General features: G+C 34.6%; 3 protein-coding genes across 3 annotated transcripts; 1 reads left to right on the top strand and 2 right to left on the bottom strand.

Moving 5' to 3' along the window:
- Positions 1 to 7,576: 7,576 nt before the first annotated feature.
- Positions 7,577 to 10,168, bottom strand: LOC140809482 (dnaJ protein homolog). Its single transcript, XM_073167122.1, has 6 exons — positions 9,889 to 10,168; positions 9,141 to 9,306; positions 8,903 to 9,044; positions 8,510 to 8,786; positions 8,210 to 8,408; positions 7,577 to 8,111 (listed from the first exon to the last, which is right to left on the bottom strand). The coding sequence occupies exons 1-6, from the start codon at positions 10,036 to 10,038 to the stop codon at positions 7,792 to 7,794; spliced, it is 1,254 nt and encodes a 417-aa protein (XP_073023223.1). The 5' UTR covers positions 10,039 to 10,168; the 3' UTR covers positions 7,577 to 7,791.
- Positions 10,169 to 13,974: 3,806 nt separating this feature from the next.
- On the top strand, positions 13,975 to 16,599 carry LOC140809588 (glycosyltransferase BC10-like). Its single transcript, XM_073167277.1, has 2 exons — positions 13,975 to 15,259; positions 15,956 to 16,599. The coding sequence occupies exon 1, from the start codon at positions 14,162 to 14,164 to the stop codon at positions 15,245 to 15,247; it is 1,086 nt and encodes a 361-aa protein (XP_073023378.1). The 5' UTR covers positions 13,975 to 14,161; the 3' UTR covers positions 15,248 to 15,259; positions 15,956 to 16,599.
- A 4,082-nt stretch (positions 16,600 to 20,681) lies between these two features.
- Positions 20,682 to 22,216, bottom strand: LOC140810426 (outer envelope protein 39, chloroplastic-like). Its single transcript, XM_073168287.1, has 5 exons — positions 22,069 to 22,216; positions 21,922 to 21,988; positions 21,763 to 21,804; positions 21,343 to 21,607; positions 20,682 to 21,038 (listed from the first exon to the last, which is right to left on the bottom strand). The coding sequence occupies exons 1-5, from the start codon at positions 22,100 to 22,102 to the stop codon at positions 20,886 to 20,888; spliced, it is 561 nt and encodes a 186-aa protein (XP_073024388.1). The 5' UTR covers positions 22,103 to 22,216; the 3' UTR covers positions 20,682 to 20,885.

The raw sequence follows: 22,216 nt of genomic DNA, 5'->3' as shown, positions 1-22,216 counted from the left end.
TAGACATCAGTATGGCTTGGACTCGAACCACTTGAGCTAGAGGAGCAACTTCCCAACTTCTTGAATGGCTTCTTACGAGTTTTCAGCAACTCTTGTTTTCCACTCGTACTGCCGCGTTCAAATCGTAGAGGGTATTGCTGTGTCTGGGTTTGCTTCACGCTCAACCTTCCCAATTGTCTAATCAGACTTGCCTCCGCCCTCTTTGCTCTACTCAGGATGTCAGCAAAATAATAAGGTCGTTGCAAATTCATAAATGCAACTACCTCCGAATTCAGCCCTTTGATGAACTGATTCACTACAGCATTCATCATTTCCAGCTAAATGAGGAGCAAAATGCAGTAGAGTAGAGAATTTAGCAATATATTGGTCAATATTCAGCTGCCCTTGGCTCAAATTCTCAAACTCTAATTTCTTGTCCTCTCGGTACGAAGCTGAGAAAAATCTTCGATAGAATTCAGTTCTAAATATTTCCCACGACATCACTGTACCTCTCTGTGCCCACATTCTTCTACTGGTAATCCACCAACTCCTGGCGGCTTCTCGTAACTGATAAGGCACCATTTTAACCCTCTGTTCATCTGTACAGTTAAGTAAATCAAACAAGATTTCTATATCATCAAACCAGTTCTGACAATCTTCAGAAGTCTCGGTACCACTCAGAATCGGCGGCTGTAATAACTCAAATTCTTTCATCTTTTCTTCTACCTGAGTTTCTGATACATCTCTCTGTTCAGACGAAGTACTGCCCTTTTCTGAAATTCTTCGAGGCGGTATATCTGAATATCAACCAGATTAGTACACAATCTATACAATCTGTCTCATCCTCCTCTGATCATATACCTCTGATTCAGACTCGGTTCTGATCCAGGCTTAACAATTACATGCTGCAATCAACTCAGATAACAAACAACATGTAATATGGAAAGCAATAAATCATGCTAGCACACACAATGTAAATCAACATTGAAATAAATCTCATGCTAGCAATCACATGCAAGGAAAGAAAATTCAATCTACCCCGCTCATTCTCTTCTATCTCAGTCTAAAGAATCTATCAACTCTGACTATCTCAGTCTAAAGGAACTATCAGCTCTGATACCACCTGTTGTGGGGACCCGAACGCTGATCTGTCTTATTAATCATCTTTGGGATTTAATTATCAATTAAGATAAAACAGGGTCTAAAAATTTTTCTTTTTTTTTAAAATGTAACTGCGGAAGGTAATGGAATCTAAACAATATACATCTCTGTATAAAAACTACAGTTCAGTAGAAAAGTACAATACTGTACAACCTAAGTCTAAGGTTCAATTACTAAATTCAAGTAATAAACCAAGTCTGCTACAAGTCCGGAATCACCACGCTAATTCGTCTTCTCTCATCGTCATCTCGACCCTGATCCAGCCCCACCTGTTGTCATGCACACATACAAAACAAGACAACAGCCGGATAACTCCGGTGAGAATAAATCCAGTATAAAACATGGTAAGCATGTATATAAACAAACTAATTTATAAAACATGCTATCGCGTATAAAAACAATCTATTTCATAATCTATGAAATTAATCAAATAAGCATGCAACTCAAATAAGATAAACATGCATATAAACAATCTTAATCATAAAACATGCTAACCCAACTGAAAGCAGTAATGATGGGTCCCATGATCTAGGAGCCACATCCATATAAGTATGCAGTTCTAATCAAATCATGTCTAGACTTGACTCGATCTATAACTCTAGGGATCCCGGTGTGAATAAGACGTCACTGTCTGTCACCTACCCTCCCAATCGAGGTGCTGTACGTCTTATTCCTAGACTTCGGCCTGATCTGTATCCGCGTCTACAATAGGGGCGGTGATCTTCCCCTAAGCTGTGATATCGCCGAACATCTAGAAGTCTGGATGATCTCGCAGACTTTCCTATCTTAATGCATGAATACAAAATCTGTAACCCAAGCATAATAAGATAAAGCATAAACAAGAATATAGTATGTGATTTATTGGGCAACTCAAGGATGGTCTCGATTGAGTTGTTTCTTCCCGAATATCACATGAATTATACCTTTGTCGTCCCGATCTGACGAAGATGATGATCTGTATTCAACTCTGTCCATATCAATCTGAAAAGACAATATCGAATACGCTGTATCAGTAAATAACTCAATACACAATCTGTTCTGATCAATACTCAAATCAGTATACAATTTGATCAATATCTGAACAAGATACAATCTGATTCATACCAATAATATCAAAATCTAATCAAAATCATATTTGAATCTGATCAATCTAACTCAACTGATGTTTCGACGGTATAATATTACAGTCTGAATAACCCCGTCAATCTGAATATCACAAATATAATACTGGAACTCATAATCCGTGTCAACATAATTCATACTCTGAATATTAACACAATTCTGATATAGAATCTCAGTCAATATCTTTCAAAAATCATAATAATTACAGAAACGGTCTGTTCTTTAATCCGACTTCAATTCTATAATGTACGGTAGCAGAAACGCCATATCTGAATCATATTCAATTCTGACAATATCATAAATTCAAAACATGTCTAAACGTAACAAAACTTACGTCCAACTATAGTCTGCGTTGATAGGAACACAGTACTGAAGTCAGATTTAAAATCAGACGGACGGATTTTACGTGACACTCAATTTCACGCCCGAGAGAACTTCGAGCATTCTTGCTCAATTCTTTCCTAATCTGAATGCTAGGGAATCACGTTTTGTATATATATATATATATATATATATATATATATATATATATATATATATATATGGCATGCATAAGAAGCAACGTGGCCACCTCTCAAGTTTTTGCCCTTTTATTTCAAAATTACGAAAATGCCATTGCCTCCAATAATTACGAAAATGCCATTGCCATCCAATAATTACGAAAATGCCATTTCCCTCAAATAATTACGAAAATGCCATCCGAAATCACAAAAATGCCATTCAATAATTTAAATCAATTATTTAATTTTCGGATTCTCACAAAAATGATGACATCTCGGGCCTTACAATCTATGTACACAATAAACAATAGCAGGGTAAGGGAAGTTATCATTACTACTCAAATAAACCATACGAGAGTCATATTTGAAAGGAAAATCACATTTTTTTATTAGGAATTCAAATGTAAAATTTGAAACATTCCCAACAAAAGATGGGTTTTTACATTGATAAATATCAATTTCCAACTGTTAGCAAGAGTGAATCATATAAGGTTGTCCTTGGATAGCACCACCTAAGTGTAAGCCATCGTAGCTTGCCACGTATGTGTTTGCCTTTACTTATATGTGAATTCGTGTCTAAGAAGAAATAGAGAACATCCCCAAAATTTCCAAGGAATCCAGCTATAATACTACAAATCTATTTAAAAACTCCAACATTAGAATGCACCAGAAAACACCAGAAACCCATTAACATGAGAATGCACCAAAAAAACTCAAATAAGAACAAGGATTTTTTAAGCAAGGCACCAAATTAACATAAGAATGCACCAGAAACGAAGCAACTCTGGAAGTCATACACCCAGAACAAGAACAAAAGAAGAACAAACCCAAGAGTTAAAGCCAAAAAAAAAAACAGAAGGAAGAAAGCTAACACAATAGAGGCTTACCAATGCCAAGGAGGAGGAACGCCACGCAGCAGAGTGAAGACCGAAAAACTGCACGATGGAGGATGAAGACAACACACCAAGCAAACCTTTTTGGGTGGACTTTCTCGGTGCCAAAAACAAAGGCTCCAGAACGAAGGAAGACGAGGATAACGAAGAGAAGAGGCGAAGAAAGAAGCCAGCCGTCTCTGTAACCTGCAGCTGTGTGAGGAGCCCATCCCACATAGTATTGTCCCGAGGAGCCCATCCCACATAGTATTGTCCCTGATATGTGCTGTTGTGGAAAGAGCAGGCCCATGACACCTATTTGGGCTTAACCTTCAACTGGGCCAAAACTGTTAGATTTAATTTTTTTCAGGCTTTCATATAAGTAGATATCTATATTTATATATATTAATTTAAACGGGTATTCGGGTAGGGTATGGGTCAGATTATATCAAACCCGCCTCCATACCCGAACCCGAAAATCCCCATACCCGATTACCCAATTATTTAATCGGATCTAAAAATCCCTCCATACCCTCTTCTAATCGGGTCGGGTATCGGATCCTCCATCGGGTTCGGAGGAAATTGCCATCCCTAGCTGCCACTCTCGAAAACAATCTAGGTATTCATTTATCCTCAAAAATATGTATGGATTTGCTATCCCCAACTCTCCAAATCAAACCTTTTCCAAGAATGGGTCTGCTCCAAAGGAGTGACCTCCAAATATAAGATGGATTGCTGCACAGTCCTGCATTAAAGTAACGGCCCTTGAGAACTCGAGTTGCTAATGACTCCGGATACAGGATTGTAGGCCAGATTTGTTTCGCTAGGAGTGCTCGATTCAATTCGTCCATCTTCCGGAAACCCAAACACCCTCACTTTAGGCTTTCAAAGGGAATCCCAAGAGCGCTAGTGCATTTCCCGTTTACACTTTAATGAAACTGTCAGTAGTCCTAAATACAGCTCACGACCTTGAATCACTTGGATGGTCACTGTTGATTTGAACGTCTCAATCAACAATGGATTTGTGTTTCGGCTAAAAGAGAGGGCTGATTTCTCATAATTAATAAGTTGACCGGAAGCACGCTCATAGAGATATAAACATTCCTTGACTCGCACCCCCTCTTCCATAGTTGCCCTGAAGAACACCAGGTTACCCTCGAATCAGGCCCTTATTTCATACGAAGTTATTACTGCAGATAAGTTGTGAGCACAAAGTACAAACAGACAGGGTGACAATGGGTCACCTTGGCTACAGTCGCCAAATTCAAGGATACAGCTGGCCGTATCTTCACAACTTTATGTGATTTAGAACAACATTTTTGTTCCTATTTGTCTCATTCTTTTCATAAACTCTTTGATCAAGAATGTTAGAACTCAAGTCTGATTATACCTTTTGAATCATGGTAAGAGCGTATAGCAGCATCGTCCAATGATCCTTTAAGGTATCACTGATAGTGCCTGCAAAAACCTTAGTTATGGTTAAGGTACAATATTGTCCTTTCAAATCATATATCTCGATTGAATTTGAAGTCATTGGTATATCGAGATTTACAAATGAATTCGATAACGATGTGATGTATCTTTGAGTAATAATAGTGACATGATATATGCAACTGATAAAACGTCTTTCCAAAATGCACATGTCTTACTCTGAACATATATTCTTTGTACTATTCACTTATTAAATCACATAATATATCTTCATTCGTAAGCGAGTGATGAATCATAGAATATAATACATTGACTCTTACGTATTTCGAAACTATACTCAATTTATCACTTGATGACCCTCAATCGAGTCGATATACGAATCAAAGTACGTACTAGTACATAGAGCCTTCACGTTGTCCTGCAGTCAAATGACTAAGGTTGTACAATCATAAATAATTTAATTATTATTGATCATATTTTTATTATTATATTAATTTTAGCCGTAATATTATAATTATTATTAACTATTATTTAATATTCAAATTTGTATTAATATTTTAGTTATTACAATAAATACATATTTATGTTATTATAAAAATTTAATTATTTTTTTATAATATTAATCGATTTTAAATTTTTTTCGGAAATTAGAACTAATGAAAATTTAATAATTAATATAATATTTTAATTTTATTATAATTTTTTAAATCAATTACTTCTAAAAAATTTATTTATTTATTCAATCATTTTAAGAATATATCACTAATTAATATATGATGAGGGTATTTTAATAAATAATTAACAAAAATAATCAAGTTAAAATCATGTCAAACTCATATAATTTATCATAATGTGTTGTTTATCCTTAATTTTTATTCTATAATCACTCTTATTATATATCATTTACTTATCCTATCAAACAAAACAAATAGTGTCTTACTGTTAGGAGTGAGTATTCGGTCGTGACCGAACCAACCGAACCGAATTAATCATAACCGAACCGAACCGAAATATTTAGCCATAACCGAACCGACCGAATTATTTTTCATAACCGATAAAAACCGAACCAAATTAAAATTGGTTAATTCGGTCGATTACCGAATTAACCGATTAGTTTTTTTAAAAAAAATTGTGATTTAACTTTAATTACATATGTAATTTTTCTTGAATATTACAATCTATACAAATGCATAAAAACATAAAATCACACACATCACAAATGTATAAGTTTTGCTTGAACACAATTAATACATATTATATCGATTTTAAAATTAAAATTAAAATATATATAAAAATCGATAAACAATAAAAATTTATTAAATAATAGTATTTATTATATCGGTTAAGTCGGTTAACCGATTTAGAAATTTTGAAAATCGTAACCGAACTGAATTAACCGATATAACCGAATTTTTTTAATTTGAAAACCGAATTACCGAAACAACCCGATTCGATCGATTAATTCGATTTAACCGAAATCTTGTTCACCCCTATTTACTGTCAATCTATCCTATGAAGCTTTGCTGTGAATAACTGCGTGCATTTAAGGAAGTATTTCTCATTTACCCATCGATTTCGTGCTTGACTTGCTATTATTACATGGATTGTTCTACTCGGAGTGGTATTTCGAATCATTTGAATGTGAATGGTAATTGACACGAAGATTTGAACACGTGTGTCTGAAAATTGGCCCCAAAAGCAACCCATGTGGAACGTTCATTATTCTTGTAAATAACTTTTATTTAGAAAAGTAAGGCGTGAAAATAATATAAATAAATTCAACCTTTTAAGCTACTTAACAAATAAAAAATAAATCATTCATTCAGCCATCAAAATTTCATACAATTATATGTCAAATTTAAGATAATAATACTGTTAAAATGTGTATTATTATTTGCAAGATTAACATTAATAATAGTTGAAAAACACACAATCGAAATAGAAGATATGTAAATTAAGAGTAAAATATCAACATAATAACACCCATCGGATTTTTGTCATATTTTTTAATAGTAAAATTTAGCCAACAAAAAAAAATCCCGGGCCCCACTGGTGACACGAGGCTTAGTGGAAGTACTGATTCATCAAATCGATATCGATAATACATATTTAGATGAGACACTAGGACGATGAGTTGTCAATACAGTGCCTTAATTTTTTTTGGCCTCCTGTAAATTTTTTGAAATTCATATTCTTAATTAACATGTAATAATATATAAACATGAAAAAATTAATTTGAAGTTTATAGTACTATTTCTTTAAACAAAAAAAAATATGCTAATTATATTATTATTAGTGAGCACGTATTTAACTATTTGTTTCCAGAACAAGTGTTTCATTTAAGGCGACGCAAGGATACAATCTATAGGATTCCTTGCACCTCAGATACTATGGTATTATGCAGAAGGTTGGAATCGTCTGAAAATAATTTGTGGAACTGCATGGTTTTCTGCAACATCACATACCTACTCGAGAAAATGACAGATCCACGGTACGGGATTATGTAGAAAATTAACGTAATTATGTCAATCACATTAAACATGGTTCTCTCTCCGTACTAGCAAAACAAATCCACGGTACGGGATTACGTAGAAAATGACAGAATTATGCAGTCATGAAGATCACAATCCTTGGGGCCAGACATAGTTTCAAGAAATAAAAACTACTCCGATAACATTTGCAACACCTCTAATTCAGACGATCATCTCTCTGCCCCCTCTGAATCATTACTGCTGAGCACATTGCACTCTTTGGGCTCCTCCATGCATATCATCATCTTCATCGTAAGCTTCTTGCTGCTGAGCCTGTTTCCTTCTCATTTCTTCCTCAATGTTGACATCAAGCAGAGTAGTCTCCTCGCACTCGTCGATTTCCATGTCTGTCAGCTGTGAAACAGGCTTGGGAGGAAGAATTTTCTCCAAGGCCTGAACTTGATCTGGAATTAGTGTATCTGGGAACTCGACGTTGAAAAGAATATACAGTTTACCCTTCATGAATGGTCTTTGATACATTGGCATTCCTTCATCGTTAATGGCCTTGTAAGAACCTGCAAGAAGATTATGCACAAAGAGAAACATGTGAGTGGTGCGTATAAACTAGTAAATTGATTGTTCGTGATCCAGAGCTTAAAACTAGACGTGTTACCTGGCTTCAAGACCTCCCCAGGTTGTGATTTGATAAGTAGCTGTCTACTGTCTAAGTGAGTTAATACAAATTGGAATCCACACAATGCCTCAGTCAGGGAAAGTGTATGATCCACAAAAAGGTCGTCACTCTTCCTCTTGAATTTAGGATGTTCTTTCTGCTGAAGTACAAATACTATGTCTCCAGTGACTGTGTCAGGCTGCAATAGAAACACAAATTTGAGAACATGTTAATTCTGCAAAATTCAGCAACCATATTAATTAATACTACTAAAGAACACAGAAGGATATGCCAACATACCGCCTCATCAGCTTCTCCTGGGAATGTCACTTTCTGTCCGTTCTGCATGCCCTTTTCAACATGGACTTCCAATACCTTCTTCTCCTGAACAACCTTCTCACCTTTGCACTGGGGGCAACGATCTTTATCATTAATAGACTCTCCAGTGCCTTTGCATTCATTGCAAGGATGCTGCATTTGCTGAATCATTCCAGGCCCAAGCTGCCTAATTGTGACCTTCATACCAGATCCTTGACACCCTGTGCACTTCATTGAAGCTCCTGATTTTGATCCTTTCCTGCAGAATTTTAAGATTAACAGGTAAGTTTAAAAACAAGATAGAAAGAAGTAAATGTGCAACCAACAAAATTCCACAGCAACACACTCAGCACAAAAAAGAGCGTGAATCCATACCCATTACATTTCGAGCATAGTACATTACGGGATAGTGAAAGCTTTTTAGTTGTTCCAGCATACAGCTCCTCGAGAGACACCTTCAACGGATGTACTACATCCTCACCCCTCCTTTGTCTTCGACCTCTGCTGCTACCACCCCCTTTGTACCACCGACACAAGCATTTAAAAAAGATAAGCAACCAAATAAAGCAAAAACGCAAGTGTGAAATCGATGTGTAATGAAAATGTCCCAGACCTCCAAACGGGCTCCCACCGAAGAAGGATGAGAAGATATCAAATGGGTCATGCATGCCACCACCGCCTCCCATTCCTTCTTTAAGCGCATCCTCACCATACTGATCGTATATATCACGTTTTTCAGGATCACTGAGCACCTCATAAGCATGGGCAAGCTCCTTGAACTGCATCATAAAACCCATTTCATTAGGATTCAATTCTGAGCGAAAAATAACAATAATAAAAAAAAGCTCGCAGACAAAGTTACGACAGAAACACGCAGCATATTAACCAAGAGAAAGCTCTATCACAAAAATTTCCCACAATCACAAGCTAAATACCGCACAGCTAATAGATCCATTACACAGCCTCTCAATGCAAAGGCAAAAACCCAAAAAGAAAAACACTTATTGGTCGACAATCACATTCACTAGTCCTGATGTGAAGATGCATTGTGCGTCACAGTTGCGATAAAACAAATCGCTCAATATCAATCATTATTCACAAATCTGAAGTTATACTAGGCATTAAACAACTGCCAAACTTGTAAACTACTATGTTTGAGATCCAAAGCCCATCAACGCCAAATATAAAAAATAAAAAACTTTCATAACTCAGATCACGTCTGCCCATTAAGAATCAGCAAATAATCAATAAAGTACAACAATCGCGGACATATTGAAATCATATATCAATCCACCGTGTCAATTTTTAACCCAATTTACCAGCAAAAATCTAAATCAACGAAAGGAATTCAGCGTAATTACCTTCTCGGGATCACCTCCCTTATCGGGATGATTTTTAATAGCTGCTTTTTTATAAGCCTTCTTCAAATCATCAGGCGACGCGGTTTTCGGCACCCCGAGAATCTCATAATACCTCGAATTGTCACTTTTCTTCGGCGCCCTCCCAAACATCCTTGATCTCAATCAAACACACCTAGTATCGAATCAATTAACCCAATAAGCAACCAAATCGAGAAACAGAATTGATTTCTTCGGAGGTAGGAAATAAAGAGGCTGCCAACTGAATTTTTCGAAGTAGGGCAGATGCTTATGGCTTTATATATAGTTCTTTTTTATCGAGAAACAAACAGATCCTAGCCATTGAATTTAGACTGGCGGGTTGCTCATATTGTATTTGGTCTCTGTTTTTCCGCTCTCTCTTTTAAATTAATAATTTAATTTTGGTTTAGTGGGAAAGTAGGATGTCGGTCGATTAAAATCAACGGTGTAGATGTTTCAACAGATGATTTTTTGATAAATTTATTGAAGTGACCACGTTTTTAACGACTTTTATTATTCTGGAAAACGTGTGGCATGTACACACGACACTAGGTTGCTTCCAAAGTTGAAATCAAAGTTGGCAAAAACTTGTGTGAGATGGTCTCACGGATCGTATTTGTGAGACAGATCTCTTATTTGGATCACCTATTAAAAATTATTACTTTTTATGCTAAGAGTATTACTTTTTATCGTGAATATGGGTAGTGTTGACCCGTCTCACAGATTATGATCTGTGAAACGGTCTCATATGAGACTCACTCATCAAAGTTATTTGAGGTCATCTAGTCTATTTGTAAGGGCATCTCTCACGGTGCAAAGATGGGCTTCAATGGAGGCTGCAGCCTCCACCTCTGCGCCAAATTTGACGCGAGAGGTATCCTCTCCACCAAAGTACTTATTATTTTTAAATTTTTTATTTTTAATTATTATAAATATGTATCAATTTTTTTATTTATTTTTAAATATAAATATTATTTAAATAATAATAAAATATTTATTTTATTATTTCAATAATGAGATACTGAACATAAAAATTAAAAATAACAAATATTGATTTTTTAAAATATTTATTTATGTTAATTATTAATAATTAAGGAATAAGTGGATGTAATGATTTATAATTAATATAAAAAAAATTCGAGAATATTCTTTTTGGTGTAAGATTTAAAATAAATGGGTTGGAAATTGAATGTTGTACTTGGTGCAGACGCACTATTTTAGCGTAAAATTTACATCAAAATAGATTTTGTGGTTAGAGATAACCTAAGCAACAGTATAATGTAATTGAAACTTTTTCTGTGTTACTTTTTAATTGTTTCAGTGTGATCACTTGTATATGAATTCTTAACAACGATGTTTGAGTTATTTAAGTGGGGTTGTTTGTTAGTATCTACAAGTTTTATATGTTACAAATTAAAATTTATCGTAAATTTCGTTGTAAATACACATTTGATCATTTTTTTAAAAAAAATAGTTGACCTGATTGTTCGAGGATCACGGAACAATAGATACAACCTCGTTCTCTCAGGTAAATTTAGTTTATTTGCTATTTGCCCCAATTTTCTATAACACCTGAAAGGGTCCTCTGTTGTCCGATGATTTATATTCCATTTGCCCATGCATAACAGATTGTCCCCTCTTCCATAATAATAAACTTTGTAACTTTTTTCTTTTTTTTTCGAAATAATAAACTTTGTAACTTGTTGGGCTTCCCTCCTTGGACTTTGTTGTTGGATCCATAACTCCTTGATTTAAGATTTAAGTTGGATCAGCAGCTCACTGTTTGGACCTTCAAATCGTTGTTACCTTTTTGGCAAAAAAACACAAAATTGCTCCATCATGTACAATATCTTTTTTGTTTTTTTTAAAACAAAATTACTTTCATTAAAAAAAAAGAAAAAAAAATGTGCGTTATAACTACACTGGCCATCTCTAGAAGACAGACAAATAACATAAGAAATCAAAAGCTAGAACTTAATTAGAACTACAACAATACATGGGCTATAACAAGACATGCACCATATCGTTTGAAATCGATATGGATCGGAAGACGTGAATCTGAATCTTCTTAATAATATCATCCACTATTAAGCTGAATCTTCCATATCTGATATCGGGGACGTAGCCAGAAAAAGTTTCTATTCTGGGCTAAAAATTTGTGATATACTCAATGTTATTTTTTAAATTTGTAGGCTAAAATGGGCTAATTTTTTTTTTTAAAAAAAAACTCAATCTATATTTTTAAATAAGCCCAAAAATCAAGCCTGAGCTGGAGCCCACCCCAGTCTTTGGGATGGCTCCGTCCCTATCTGATATACTGTTTGCAGCAAGTGCAGTAATCCTCATCTTTGCTATGGTCGAATTTCCTCCATAATGATTGCGAAATGCCCTAAGAATAGAAGGTGGAGAGGTCATAATTTTCTTCATGTCAAACCTCTTCCTTATCTCATCCCATATGCTCTTGGAGACCCGCCATTGAAAGAATAAGTGAGACGTCGATTCATCGCATGAAGGGTTAAGAAATAAATTTATTATGAAATTCTTGTATCTTTTTATTCTTCTGCGTCATCTATTTCCCACGTGCCAAATGTGCTGCCATTCTACTCAAACAATACCTACAACTTAATTAATACATAGAGAATACGGTTAATTATATGTACGAGTAAAAGATGCACAGCGTTGGATGAATTATTATTATTATTTTTAATTTGATCAAATAAAACTAAACAACTAAATTATTTTCAATTTAGAAAGAGTTGTTAAAACGGAAGTTTTGTTTATATTTTTTTTCTATGTAAAATATGAATTGACTTGAGAAAGTTTTTATTAGGGTAGGAAGGACAATTATAGAATTAAATATTTTGATGTCTTCTGAGGTAGATACTCTAATAATATAGATATTATAGATATTAACAAAGTGCTAAAATTTTAAATACAAAATTTGATGATAAAAGAGTTTAAATTGTATTATGTAAATTAATAAAAATCCGTTGGATTTGGAGTTGGTTTCTTCAACATGGACTAGCCAGAGTGAGTGGTAAATTGAATGATTCGGGTAATGAACTTTGGGGAAAGTCATTTTATTTGAAGGAGGAGATAACAAATAGGACAACATAAGTCCTTTCTGTTGTAGTGCGGGCCTTGGCCAGAGCATGACATGGCTACCTTAAAGCCTATGTAAAAGCATGTGGTCCTCAACTCTCGATCCACAACTTAATCTATATACCATATCTTTCCGTATTTATCCCACTTTACTGTACTAAATTAATTTGTCATTCTCTCTCAATTCACATTTTATTTTCTATATCTTTCATATAAAAAATAATTTTCGAATAATTTTTAAAGTTTTTAATTTTCATGTTTTCTTTAGGATTTTTATTCTCAAAACTTTTAACCGCGATAATGTATTTACTTACAGCTGGTACAAATAAATTGGTGGTGTGTGAATATTTAGTTAATAATCATGAGTTCGATTTCTTCTGTTAACATTTTTATCAAACAAATATACACACATGACTTATTCGGTGTATTTTACCTAATAAAATATAGTTTGCACTAATCTAAAAGTTTTATATGTAATAATGGCTAACATTTTATTATTGACAAAAACTTGTGTGAGACGGTCTCACGTGTCGTATTCGTCAGACGGATCTCTTTTTGGGTTATCCATGAAAAATATTATTTTTTATGCTAAGAGTATCGCTTTTTATTGTGAATATGAGTAGGGTTGACCCGTCTCACGGATTTATTATTAGACAAAAACTTGTGTGAGACGGTCTCACATGTCGTATTTGTGAGACGTATCTCTAATTTGGGTCATTCATGAAAAAATATTACTCTTTATGCTATGACTATTATTTTTTAATTGTAAATATCGGTAGAATTGACATATCTCACAAATTAAGATCCGTGAGACGGTCTCACATGAGACTCACTCTTTATATTATTATTATTATCATCATATTTTTGATGATAACATTTTATATTATTAGATTGTAATAGTTCGGAGTGGAGTGACACGCGGACTTTATTTATCAATATGATATTAAACAAAATAAAGCGACGCCATTAACGCCGTCAACTCCAACATCCAATTCTCCCTCGTATATCTGAACTCCTGCGCTCGCTTCCCTTTCCCACAAATTTTCGCCTCTTCCCTTCTTCACCTCTACTGCAACAATCCGCCAATCTACATCTCGTCTGCTTCTTCCCCAAAACCCGCAAAGGTTTGTACCCAGTTCAATCAAGAAAAATCATGGTTTCCACTACCTCTTCCTCTTCCCCGGTAATTCAAACCCTTGTACTCCTGCTCTCTTTACCCGTTCTGTTCTTCTTCTTAGCCCCTCATTTCCTCCTCACTCGACAAACTGTCTCCCTTCCTCGTGATGAGATGGAGGACTTGTTTCTCTTTCAGAAAGCTGTAGCCATGGACACTGCAAACTACTTCCGCGGTCTCACCCGCCTCCCGGCTGCCAAATACCGCCTTTCCTCCGCCATTCGTCGGCCCAAAATTGCCTTTCTCTTCCTTACTAACTCTGATCTCCAGTTTGCTCCCCTTTGGGAGCGCTTCTTCTCTAACGCCAGCGTCAATCAGTACAATATTTACATCCACGCAGACCCTTTTGTCAAAATCAGTCCTTTGGAGGGAGAGTTCAAGGACAGAATAATCCCTTCCAAGAGAACTGAAAGATCGTCGCCTAGTCTCATCTCGGCGGCTCGTCGACTCCTCGCCTCCGCGATGCTCGACGACCCTGCTAACACGTACTTCGCGGTAATCTCGCAGCACTGCATCCCACTTCACTCATTCAGTTATTTTTACAGCTTTCTTTTCGACCTTGGGAGATTGTCGAGGAATTTGAGGTTTTCTAGTTACATTGAGATTCTTGACAAGGAGCCTACTTTATGGGATAGGTATAATGCCAGGGGAGAGAATGCGATGCTCCCTGAAGTGAATTTCGAAGAGTTCCGAGTGGGTTCGCAGTTTTTCGTGCTTACGCGAAAGCACGCTCTGATGGTGATAAAGGATAGGAAGTTATGGAGGAAGTTCAAGTTGCCCTGTTTGAATGAACATTCTTGTTATCCGGAAGAGCATTATTTCCCTACTATGTTGTCTATGCAAGATCCGAGTGGTTGTACGCATTACACATTGACGAGGGTGAACTGGACTAATAGTGTGAATGGACATCCGCATACATACTACCCTCCTGAAGTGTCCCCTGAACTGATTCACACGCTTAGGAAATCGAGTTCGAGTTACTCTTACATGTTTGCACGTAAATTCTCTCCTGATTGCTTGAACCCTTTGATGGAAATTGCAGAATCCGTCATCTTCAAGGACTAATCTTTATCTCTGGTGAGTAAATATAGTTTTGTTTTGTGCCATGTGTTTTTACATAGAACATAGTTTGTGAAGTGAGTTGATTCAGTATCGTTTTAGACGAGTTATCAGTAAAATCAGTGACTTGTGGTTGATGTTTGGTAAGTAATCTGATGGTTAACGTGTTGATCTGGTGATGATTTTTATTTTGGTTTATTAGTTTTAGATAGCTGGACTAGTTTGCCAATTTTAAAGTTTTATGAGAGTTGGAAAATCTGTGGTGGTGAAAAGGAGTTGTAAATTTTGTCATTTTTTGTTCTTTGATGATTGCTTCTGGTCGAGTGGCAAGAATCCAATGGCGAGACCTTTTGGATCAAATTTTGCAGAAGTGGTCATACCTCAAGTATGTGCAGGATGCTGTTGGGATTTGGTTTTTGAAAGGGTTAGAGTTTCAAAGCTTTATTATTTTTCAAAGTTCTAGAGGATGCTTTATAAAGAATATCTCTTTTAAGAGGTTGACTGTATTTCTTTCGATCAATATGCTCCTTATAGCTGGTGGATTGATTTTATTTGTTCTTTCGGCTTGAGGTTAGCTTTAGATAGTCATAAGTTTTATTCATAATATGCAAAAGTTGTCATATAATGTGTTTGTTAGTCTCCAAGGATTGGCTTAGAATAAAAAAGTAATTAGTTGTGATCTAAATTTGGTTTCTACCCTATATTTTGTTGCAGAAATGGGAAAGGCAAAGACAAAAGAGTAGTTCGAGGCTTTTGAATTCAAGAAAGTTGGTGTGCCCGTATGGGATTAGGTTTTTGAGTGGCTGTTAACAATATAATTCCCTCAACCTAAGGTAACCCGAAGGTATCCGACTTCAGCAACGAATTCAGTGGTCAAAACTATGTATCTGAGATGTAATGGTGGTTGAATTGGGTTTTAAACACCCACTCAAAATAATGGTTGTTTAGTGGTGATGGGGACTTTTGGTCCCTTTTTGTTGCTATCTGTACATGTGTGAATTGAATGGATGAGTGTCAATGTTGGAAGGCTTGGCAGATGTTATCCATATTGGTAGTGTCTTCGTCCAGTCCAGTCATATACAGTGATGAATTATGGTCACTAATTCATACATTTTGGTCGAACGAGTGACCATAATTTATCCATTCAATACAGGTGTCATAAATTGATTGGATAAGGCATTGATTGCACATGTGAATAACATTAATATAACCATGTTTGAGAATGAACAGTTATGGGCTCAGTATGTGGGGAATCAAGAAATGGGAACCCTGTTGCCCTGCTTTCCGAGGTAAAAATATATGTCTGCTCGCTTCATTTTGTATTTTAAATTCAAAGCTGTGAATGCCTTTTTTGACCACTTGGTACTACTTTATTAAAAAGTGTCTGACAATTGCTTGCTTTTTTGGGTTATTGCTTATTCCATGTCCTAATCCATCAATATTTTTTATTTATTTAATCATCATGTTTTAAAATGTACATGCGTCATATAGAAAAATATATATTTAAAATTGGATTTGGAAAGAGTGAAACGAATATTTTGATTAAGAGCAATAATGACTTTTAGTTCATTCTCTCTCGGGAAGAAGTATGATGCTTGAAACATACATTTCTGTAGAAGTTCAATTTTTCTATGTATCTTGCGAATTTTGTTTCATGCTATCCATACGAATAATGTTCTAAATCTTAATCCAAGAGTTACAGGTTTAAATTGGTTTTTTTTTCGATCAATGTGAAAGTTACGAAACGTAATTAATTTTTTTAAGAACAAATTATATAAAAGGAAATTATGAATTTTTGATCGAACATATAACGCGGGGCTCCTCCGATCCAGGTGGCTGCGTATAATTTTTATACCAAATCAAGTTTCATTCTATTTTCTTCATATTAAAAGGACTGTCGGCCAAGCAATTGTTATTATTAATGGTAATAGTAACACACGTTATGGGTATGTGTATTTAAAGAATTTATGTATAAATTGGAGGTAAAAACTTGTGTGAAATGGTTTCATGGCTCGTATTGTGATATGAGTTTTTTTTTTGGGTCATCAATAAAGATTCATGGGACCGTCTCACGAAAGATTTATTCTAAATTGGATTTTAAAATTTTGAAATTATTTAATCGAATTTTTTTGTCAAACTACAAAAATAAAAACATAACTTGAAAAATGGAAGTTTAAGATTTTAAAGAAGGAAAAACTATATTAGGGTTTGTAAGAGTAAATAGAAAAAGTGGACAATTTTACTATTTTATCATATGAATAAGTGATGATGTTTAGGGATATTTATGTATAATTATATTGGTGTATCTAGATTTGATTAAAAAAAGTAAGTAAAAGATCATTTTGCTCTATATAGTAATATGATATTATTATTGTCATTATTATTAAAAATAGAAAAACGAGGTGTCATCTTTTATAATAGCTCTAATTTCTTTATTCCTTCTTCTGATTACCAGAAATAAAACCGAATGATGTTCTACATTTTTTTTAAAAAAAAGCTAAAAAATGGGAATAAAGTGAATTGACAAAATCCATATATATATATATATATATATATATATATATATATATATATATATATATATATATATATATATATATATTGAGTCTCATGTGAGATCGTCTCACGGATCACAATCTGTGAGACGGGTCAACCCTATCCATATTCACAATAAAAAGTAATACTCTTCGCATAAAAAGTAATATTTTTTCATGGGTAACCCAAATAAGATATCCAGTCTCACATATACGACCCGTTAGACCGTCTCACACAAGTTTTTGCCATATATATATATATATATGATATATATATGATATATATAATAGCACAGCATTCGACCAAGTGTCCATATATATATATATATATATATACATAAGCACAGCATTCGACCAAGTGTCCATATTACGTGTAATTTTAAATAACGAAAATACAAATGATGATATAGCGACTGGTGAATTGTCCTTGTTAGTGTTACGTGTGAACCTATATATTCTTCTTGAAGTGTTCAATGAATTGGTGATAATAATAATTCATTAAAGTTGCCACTTCTTTTTTTCTACTAATAAACTCATCCAATCATTTTTAAATTGGCAATAAGTTCTAGAAATAATCTATCAAATACTAAAATTCATAATTTTATATTATCATTAACAAAGTCTCATCTAATAAATAAAGCTTAGGTCCACACCAAGGATTTTTAAAAATAAATAAATTGTTATATTATTTACGCATACGTATAAAAATTGAAATCTTGATATTATATATGTAATTTTAGTAATTTATGTTATCAAATTTCGATTTTAATGTGTTATTATTATTATTTTTTTGTAAAACACGCATGAGGGAAATTAGTAATGACAAGCTGCTTAATTTGTGCCGTTTGATCTGTTTGTTAAGGTAGGTCGTAAAAAAATATCGTCAGATCTTAAAGAGTAGTATTGTTTCTGCTGGAGATATAACTGACGGTAGGGAAATGATAAGACTGATCTCTAAAGAATATGAGACATTATCAACAGATAGACACGCACCTCCTCACACTCGTGAGCTTAATAATCATATCCATTAGTACTCAAGTAGTTGCACTCTGCGCTGTCACAATTATAAAGAATTAAAATTGTGTATTGGCTAACAACTATAGCATTTGACCTAATGATAAGCGTTTGATCATAACAATTGATATCAGAGCGAGATCATGAGTTCAAGCCTCTTAAGAAATATATTTCTATACTTCTTGAGGAGAAATGTTGGGTTAAGTGTGCATAAGTGATAATAGTTATGAGATATGTGACATCCTAAGAAGTTCTCGTGTGTCAAGATGTTGTGCCGCATGATCTGGTTGGTTAGGTAGGTCATAAAAGGGTGACATTCAGATCATAACGGATAATACTGTCTCTATTGAGGACTTAACCGACACTAATAAAATGATAAGACTAATCTATAAATGAAATGAGATTACAAAAGATAGCTACACATCTTCCCAGACTCATTGACTTAGTAGCTCTATCCATTAACACCCAAGTACCCAAATAGGGGTGTTGTCATAAGTATAAGAAAATAAAATCGTGTCATGATTAACAATTATAATTTTTGGTTTAATGATAGACTTTTGATTTTAAAAAAAATTAAAATTACTAAAAATTTAAAAATAAAGTTTACAATCGAAGTTTATATCCAAATTGCAATTTTTTCAATGTTATAACTATAATTATAATGCTTGATTGAGACTGTAAATAGCACAATCATTGTGTAAGAAAAATGTAGAACAATGGCACGAACACAAATAATTGACACATCCAAAATAATGTAACAAAAATGTACATTTCTCTGCTAAAAAGTACATCTCTTTATTCAATTTTTTGGAGGAATATTAGTTTACCAAATCCATGTATCATTATATCCATTAAAAGAAATGCTGGTGGGAGGTCACTTTTTATCAGTGTTTGGTCTTTGATGGATTATCCACCAAACACGACCCAATAGAAGATTATGTGTTGGCAGATGAAGATTATTATTATTTTTTAAATATAATAATAATCGTAACAAATTAACTAAACCCCCTAGGGACGGATCCAAGAATATGAGTTAGGAGGGACTTGAACTCAATATGATAAGTTATATATTATTAAAAAAAATTACATTATATTGTTCGACGAAGTTGAGTCATACGAGATTTTAATACATAAAATTAATCAGTAATAGAATTTACATCTATATATTTAGCTAAATCTCGTTCAATATAGAACAAGCAATTATATATTTATGTGTCGTGCCATCAATTAACTACACACACCAACATGCAAGAACAAACAGTGGTGAAAAAAACTGAAACAAGAAGAATAATAGTTACGATTCGAGTCTCGAGACGACACATGCCTTGAATTATTCATCCCTCTTCTACATGAAAAATCAGCTAAGAAATTATCATAACCTATTGCATGCCATGGAATTAGAAATGAAAAAAGATGAGAGATGAAGAAATCTCGCTACGGTAAGCCAACAAAAACGAGTCCCAAGTTTCGTGAAGACGCCGTGAAAAAGTTAGTGTTTTGAAGAAAATTAGGAGAAGCTATCTGGGCTATCTATTCTTCTGTCTTTACATTGTGTTGAAAAACCCTCAATTTGATCTCACCTATGGAAATAGGCTGGGCTGGACTAGGACATTGGTGGGTGCGCAGAAATTTTAACTTAAAATAAAATAAAAAAGAAGAGTGGGCTGGGCTACAGCCCAGTATAGCCCTAACATACATCCGTCTCTGATCTGATCGATAAGCTCAAACTTTTCACTTGACTCAAATTCAAATTTTAATTGTTTCTATATATATATATATATATATATATATATATATATATATATAGTGCATACGAGCCTACTCGAGCTCGACTCCATTTAAATTTTGCATACTTGACTTGTGAAAATATCGAATTACTCGAGCTATATATATAGTCGAGCTCGAGTAGGCTCGTATGCACCCTACCTTGTAGGGTTAAATAGACATAAAACCTGAATTTAGGGCGTTTTTGTGTGTAATCCCTTAAATAATGCTCCAAAAACAGGGAAAACAACCGTACGACTTCAATTTTGGGTAGAAATTGAGCTAAAAAATTCACTTCTTGAAAATAGTAAACTCTTCCGACACCAGCCATCTCAATCCTCTTCTTCAAAGCCACACCGGTTTTCATCATAGCCTCGCACACTACCAGGTCCTCCAATCGAAAAGGCTTGATAAGGAGCAATGTCCCCCACAATAGAGCCACCTGTAAGGCTACCAGAGGCCAGAGGCGCATATAGAAGCACATATTAGAACACTAAAACATACATAAATTCACAAACAGAGAAACACAAGAAAATGACGTTAGAATATGATCTTGTGTGCTGGTAATGCTTGCTAGTTCTGGGCATGTATTCTCATAGCTGTTTGTCTTTACAACCGATAAATGAGCGACGCTTCATTAGGGAACCCGAAGATGGGTAGGTGGGTGGACAATATATCAAACTATACATACACATATACATACACGTATATACACGTATATACATATATATATATATATATATATATATATATATATATATATATATATATATAACCTTGAATCATTTAATATAAATATAAACTAAAGTATGAAACTTTGTATAATGTGGTTTCGAATATCAGGCGTCCACCAACCTGTCTCGTTATCCTTAGCGGAAGAGTGTATAAACAACAGCTAAAAGAAGAAACCTGAAGGACCAATGCGTGTTGTGGAAGCCATTCTGGTCTTGGCTTCCTGTAAGTAACCAAGATATTGGAGTTACAGAGGCCTTTATCCCACAAAACATCAAGCTTCTCACTCTTTCCAAACAAATTTGGGTGCTTCACGCAGAGGCTGCAAACGGATGCAAATACAACAACAAAAACAAATACATTTCAAGAAATAAATAACAACAGTACAAACCAATCCCGTCCTCACCCCACCTCAATAGTCCAAAAACATAGAAAAATCTATATGCATTCAGAAAAACAGAAAAAGGGCGGGGCGACCTTCCAATAACAAGTGAAAGCGGACTCCCCACACCAGCATCCCTGTTGACATTAATCAAACGAGGGCCGTTTCAACATACAGAAAAGGCAAAGAAAATGGAACCTGGCCGAATGTACACACTTCCCTTGAATCTTGATATACGTCTAAAATTAAATCACCTCAAAGGATGGAACATCAAGGCGGCGCATAGTTTGTGGGTGAAATCTATATTGAAGTCTATCTTCGCTACAAACATATTTAAAAAAGAGACGACAAGCAAACAATTCGCAAGAGAAATCTTGAAATTTTCTAAATTTGGTCCCAACCATTGCCAGCGTGAATGCTTGTCTGGGCTCCCATCCCATTACAAATTCAAGAACCATTCCACCATTTGACGTAATCCCAATTCCCTTTATTTCACCTTTGGAAACCAAATCTAAGGAATAGTGAGCTGGGATTTGCCTAAATGGGGAA

This window comes from Primulina eburnea, chromosome 13 (genome assembly GCF_022965805.1).
Source record: "Primulina eburnea isolate SZY01 chromosome 13, ASM2296580v1, whole genome shotgun sequence".
Taxonomy (NCBI): domain Eukaryota; kingdom Viridiplantae; phylum Streptophyta; class Magnoliopsida; order Lamiales; family Gesneriaceae; genus Primulina; species Primulina eburnea.
This window is presented reverse-complemented; position numbering and strand designations above follow the sequence as displayed.